General features: G+C 49.5%; 1 protein-coding gene across 1 annotated transcript in view; it reads left to right on the top strand.

Moving 5' to 3' along the window:
* The first annotated feature begins 1,803 nt into the window (after positions 1 to 1,803).
* TPX2 (TPX2, microtubule-associated) overlaps positions 1,804 to 5,654 on the top strand; it is an 8,768-nt gene continuing 4,917 nt past the window's right edge. The window contains exons 1-7 of the mRNA XM_008942100.1: positions 1,804 to 1,906; positions 2,134 to 2,259; positions 2,586 to 2,706; positions 3,240 to 3,371; positions 4,053 to 4,175; positions 4,609 to 4,742; positions 5,057 to 5,214. Of these exons, the coding sequence (XP_008940348.1) occupies positions 1,804 to 1,906; positions 2,134 to 2,259; positions 2,586 to 2,706; positions 3,240 to 3,371; positions 4,053 to 4,175; positions 4,609 to 4,742; positions 5,057 to 5,214 (897 nt within the window). The remainder of the gene's footprint in view (positions 1,907 to 2,133; positions 2,260 to 2,585; positions 2,707 to 3,239; positions 3,372 to 4,052; positions 4,176 to 4,608; positions 4,743 to 5,056; positions 5,215 to 5,654) is intronic.

The raw sequence follows: 5,654 nt of genomic DNA, 5'->3' as shown, positions 1-5,654 counted from the left end.
CTGTGCCCAGCGGCGGCCAAGTTGCCACACGGGCCCTGGCTGAGCTGTGAGCTCGGTCCCCAGCTGAGTCCCCAGCAGCTCACTCCTCTGCCCATCCAGCAACCTGCTGCTTCCCAGGAGATCCTTCTGGAGGGGGTACACAGGGTCTGGAAGAGCAGGTGCTGTGACTTTGGCTGAACAGCCCCTCTGGAGATCACTTGTGGCCACTTTCACCTCCCCACTGGCTCTTTCCCGAGGCCTGGGTGTGAAGCTGTGACGCTGACGCCCTCCCTTGCTTTTCAGGACTATTCCCTTGTCTGGGAGGGGGAGAGGGAAGGGGGCGGGGGGGTGATGAGGGTGCTGACGCTACAGAAGAACAGGGACTTTACAGGGTGGGAAGCTGGGAGCTGGAGCAGCGTGGCAGAGCTGCAGGGAGCTGTGAAACACGAGCCTCTGGAGCTCCGGCCGGCTGGGGAGGGGGAGGGGAGAATGCAGATGACGCACTTGATTTTTTAAAAAGTGGATAGTGTTGACAGAAACTCTATCTTGATGAAGGGTGGTAGGAAAGCATTTGATTCCAGCCATGTCTCAAGCTCAGTTACAGTTGGTTTTGGCTCAGATTCTGCTGTTTGCCTTCTTTGGGTCCTACCCTGACATCTTCATGGTCATGCCACTGACGCTTCTCCAGCGACATTCCTCCCCTTAACTGTTGCTGCTCTCTGCTGAGGAGGGGCTGGTGCTGTGAGCAGCAACGGTGCCTCCAAAGGGCTGCTTCCCTTCCCTCTTGAATGTTTTGTTCTCTGTGGCACAGAGCAGCTGGGCTGAGCTCTGTGTGGTCTGCCCAGCCAGATGGTTCAGGTCGGGGACTTTGTGGATCCTGAATAAGCTGCTTTGGGGTTGGTTGGCCTCCTGGAGGCGAGGTTCAGGTGGTTTCCTTGGAGTGGTCTGTAACGGGTCCTCCAGGGCTTTGCTGTGTGAGGCAGCACAAAAACCCCTCTGCAGAAAGGTTCTGTTCCAAGTGAAGGGGTTGTGACTCTGTGGCTGGCTTTGTTCCTGTTCCGTGGAGTTCCATATCACCCGTTGACACAGGGACTCCTCCTGCTGTCAGTGCTCCACTAATTAACTGCAGGGGCTGTTCGTGACCCAGCCGTGCTGCTTGTGTTGTTTATAGCCTGGCCAGCCTGGGGTAGTGCCTGGGAATGCAGCGAGGGCCTGGCACTGCCCTTCCTCCTGCTTTTCTTCCCACTCTACTCCCCTTCTACTTAGAAAATCAGTTTACTATCTAGACAAGCATGTTTGTGTTGTTAGTTCTTGTTCAGAGGGAGAAGGGCTGTGCTTTGCAGGGCTCTGGAGCCAGCCTCAGGCTCCTGCTCCATAAATCCGTGCCCTGGTGAGGGCAAGAACTCTCTGTGGCAAGGGAGAGAGGGGAGGGCAAAGCAGTCACTCTCTGGAAAAGCTTTATCCTTTGTTTCCTTTTGAAAAATACAATTCTAGCATATACAGGTACAGAGAAAACCTTCAGAATTTGACCTTTTTGATAGTTTTGAACCTGCAAATGTCATCAGTGGGTAAAATCTCCTTAGCTCTGCCTATCAGCAGTAGAATAAAAACCTTCATTGCCTGGGAGCTGAGACCTTCTGTCCAAGGGCTGAGTCACAAGACAGGAAAATGTACCAAAGGCTGCCCCAGTGTTTCTGGAAACTGTGATGGAGGGTGGTCTGGCTGACACTTGTGGTGGGTTTTGGTGCAACAGGTGACCAACAGTTGTCTGGAGAACTGCAGCAGTGCAAGCAGAGGACTCACAGGGCTGGCGTGGAGGTGAAGATGTTTCACCAGGGCTCTCGTTACTCCTTTGATGTCCCCAGCCCTCGCATCAACTTTGCCACTCTGAGCGACGATGACATGCACGACACAGACTCCTGGTTTGGTGAGATGCTCCCAGTTCCTCAGGTTGTTGCCTCACTGGGTGAGGACGTGGCCTGATCCTTGTTTTTGGGTTGTGCCAGTGGATTAGTCGTGGTGTTAGTTGGGGTTTGGTTTTGTGTTTAAACCTGGATTGTCATCTGTAACTTGACAGGTGACTTGGTTAACAGCAGAATGAGATTCTGAAGTATTGTTAAAAATTCCTAATGTAAAGTCTCTCTTTCTTCACAGACCAAAAAGCCAATCTGGAGAATATCTCTCCTGCAGAAAACCTGGCCAAGGTCTCACAGAACAGCCCTGCTGTTTCCAAGCCTGATATTATTCTATCTTCTGTGGAGTCACAAGGAGTAGCAATGAGTAAGCTGGCATGGGGGTGGGGGGCAGGTCAAAGAATAAATTTTACCTACTCTTCACTGGCAAAATGAAAAGGCCTCAGTCTGGCTTTTGTGGGACCATATTCACGTGTTATCTAGCAAAGCCTCATGTGGTTCTACTTTAGTGTGTCAAAGAATAAATTTTACCTACTCTTCACTGGCAAAATGAAAAGGCCTCAGTCTGGCTTTTGTGGAACCATATTCACATGTTGTTATCTAGCAAGGCCTCATGTGGTTCTGCTTTAGTGTTCATCTGTGTGTGTATATATATCTGTATGTATATGTGAGCTGGTGTTTGTCACTTGCCAGGTGAAAGCCACAGTGAGGACAATGGCCAAGCAGAACATGTGCAGACCAACATGGTCCCTCAGAACATTGTTGGATCCCTGGAGAGCTGGAGAGCTGCTGCTCCTGCAGAGGCCCCTCAGAGGTGAAATACCCGTGCTCAGTTTGCACGAAGGTTGATGGTGGAACTAAACAGGTCCTTGCTCCTGGGATCTGCAGCTGTAGCTGTTCTTGGGTCATCCTGTGGGTCTGAAGTTCTCTGGTGTGTGGGGACAGCTGATCTGCTTGCTAAGCTAGAGGGGCAGTCTCTAGGGGTGGAAATGCAATGCAGTGTCTCACATACTTGTCAAATGAGACTCAGTAGCAGTAGGAGCTTCTGGAATGTGAGGATATCTGAAACTGAAGTGGCTTATAAAGTTTCTTTGTTTATATCTGCCTGAGTTGGGCTGAACTTGTTCTTAATAGGAATGCAAAGGGCTCTGGATGCTCCTGTGTACCAAAGAATATTAAGTTTATGGATTGTTAAATAACTGGTGTTGTGTTTGGGTGGTTGTGTTAAACACCATTAGCATATGGGACGTGTTGGGGTTGGGTGATGCACTGGGTGATGTCTTAGAGAGGCTGTGTGTCTTCTCAGTGCCATGGTCAAGCTCACCTCTGGTTTCTGTTCTGCTCCAGAGTGGGTAGAAAACAGGCTACAACACAGAGGAAAACACAGCAGCGCAAACAGCCGGCGAGAGTCAAAGCAGAGAGGAGTGCTGAGGCCCTGCTTAACAAGGAAGATGTTCCACCCCTGAAAAAAATGAGGCTGTACGTCACCAAAGTCCTCCTCTTTGGGGCTGGGAAGGAGGATACCACTGTTTCTTTGGAAAGAATTGCCACATAGCTGAGAAGGTTCTCACAGGAAGGTTAGAGGGAGGTGACTGAAACTTGATTCCTGATACTGGTTTCACAAACCAGAAGAAATGGCTGTGAGACCTGGAGGAAACGCTCTGTTTGGAGCTAGAGGTGTGAATGAAGCAAGCTTGAGTTTAAGCTTCTTACTCTATACTTGGTGTTTGCCAGGTAGCTTTAAAATTTGGCTTAACTTGTCCATCAGGAAGTTATCAGGCAGGCAGTCATATGCTATGAAGGAGTCGCAGCTAAAATACTTCTCAAATTAGCTTTACCACTAAGATATAGGGTGATAAGCTTGAGGTCAGGAAACTGAAGTGCAGTCTTTCAAATGCTTCTGTACTTCAGTGAACCACAGTACACCTGCCTTCTCCAGAGTTCCAAAAATTCAGTAATTCATCTTCCCTTCTGCAGCCTTAGAGTACCAGGGAGAACTAGACGATCTCTTCCTAGGCGTGTGGTGAGGTAAGGCCAGTCTGGTGTCCCTTAGAGCTGGGTTGTGGGGCTGTTGTGCACAGTGGTGAGACCTGCAGGGCATCTGTCCTTTTTAGAGCACTGTTAATTGGAGTGCTTTGCCCTAACAACTTGTTACCTTAGTTCTAACAGCAGAGGGAAGCTGGCAGAAGCATCGGAAAAGAGAGAGCCCCTGCAGAATGCTGACCTCTCCCCGGGGAGAGGGAGAAGCAAGCTGACCATGCCCTCCACGCCAGCAATGTTGAAGTAAGTGGCTTTCTTGTGACTTGTCCATGCTAATCACAGTTGATTTAGGGGACAGCCCTGGCTGGAGTGTTTTCAGCCTCAACTTAGCATGTGATGGTATCACATTTAGTAAACACCGGATCATGACAACAGCGTTGGGAGGAAAGGTGCTGCACTAGCCTAACCTCTGCAAAGGAAAGATTTTTGGTTTTAATTTGAGGAAAAAGTTGTTCTTGCTCGTGGGTGCAGCGTGCATACAGCAGATCAGTATACAAAATAGCAGCTGCAAGCTTTCTGGGGCAAACAGAATCCAAACAGACCTTTTCTGAGAGAATACTTTTATAATGAGTGATGCCTCTGCAATGAAGTCAGAGATAAGTTCCTTTGCACTGACATCCTGCTAATAACCAGCAAAGCAGGAAGGCATAGCTCAGTCTTTACCATGTTTCTCCAGGAGGACCAATCTCCCTGGCAAGGTGAAGAGCACAGAGGAGCAGGAGCTGGAAAAGATGCAGCAGTTGCAGCGGGAGGTTGTGGAGCTGCGGAAGAAGAACGAGGAGTCTCTGAAAGCAGCTATTGCTGGAGCAGGTGGGCTCCAGCTGCACTGCAGCTTAAAGCTATGTGGGCTTGGCTGGAGGGTGCTGCACAGAGCTGTACAAGTACCTTTAAAAACAAGCATTCCAGGTTTTGTAATTGGTATTGGGTGGCTTTTAATGTAGATCGGTCCCTGAAGCACCTAGAAACAGGTTGGTTTGGTTTTTGTAGTGTTCTGAAGAGTTATAGATGACTTCTCCAAAACCTGTCCAAGTTAGTAGAAAGTAGATGCCTTTTCTCTGTCTCTCAAATCCTCCTCCCCACCCCAAAAGGCTTTCAGACTTTACATGCTCTTTTTTTTTCTTTAGGACAACCTGTGAAGAGACCTGTTGGTCAAGTAACAAAGCCAATTGACTTCCACTTCTGCACGGAGAATAGAATAAAACAACATGGGGAAAGCCAGCCTGGGAACGAGTACAAGGAGCTGGATTTTGCAGCAGTGCTAAGGAAGCATCCTCCTTCTCCGGTGAGAGCCAGAGCATTCTTGGCATGGCTGCCTCCCTGCTCTTGCCACACACGTGCTGCTGGGCACGTGCAGAGGGCTGCTGCAGGAGAGGCAGGTGCTGTGCAGGCGTAGCTGGGAGCTCACTGCCTAGCTGCATGGCCACAAGGCTCTACAGGGCCCTTTAATGCCATATCTCCCAGCCTTACTTACTGCTCTAATCTTCCACTGGATGCAGTTCCCAGTATGATTGGCTTGGGCACATTCAGACAGCTAAAACTATCAGAGACAAGTCTTGTCTTCCTAATATTGAGTGTTATGTTTTGGGGTGCATGAAGGAGAGTGTCCAGAAGTTGAGAGAGGTTCTCCTCTCCCTCTACTCTGCCCTAGTGAGACCACCTTGGGCGTATTGGGTCTAGATCTGGGCTCCCCCATTCAAGAGAGACAAGGAACTGATGGAGAGA

This window comes from Merops nubicus, unplaced genomic scaffold (assembly GCF_000691845.1).
Source record: "Merops nubicus isolate BGI_N331 unplaced genomic scaffold, ASM69184v1 scaffold2456, whole genome shotgun sequence".
Classification (NCBI taxonomy): domain Eukaryota; kingdom Metazoa; phylum Chordata; class Aves; order Coraciiformes; family Meropidae; genus Merops; species Merops nubicus.
This window is presented reverse-complemented; position numbering and strand designations above follow the sequence as displayed.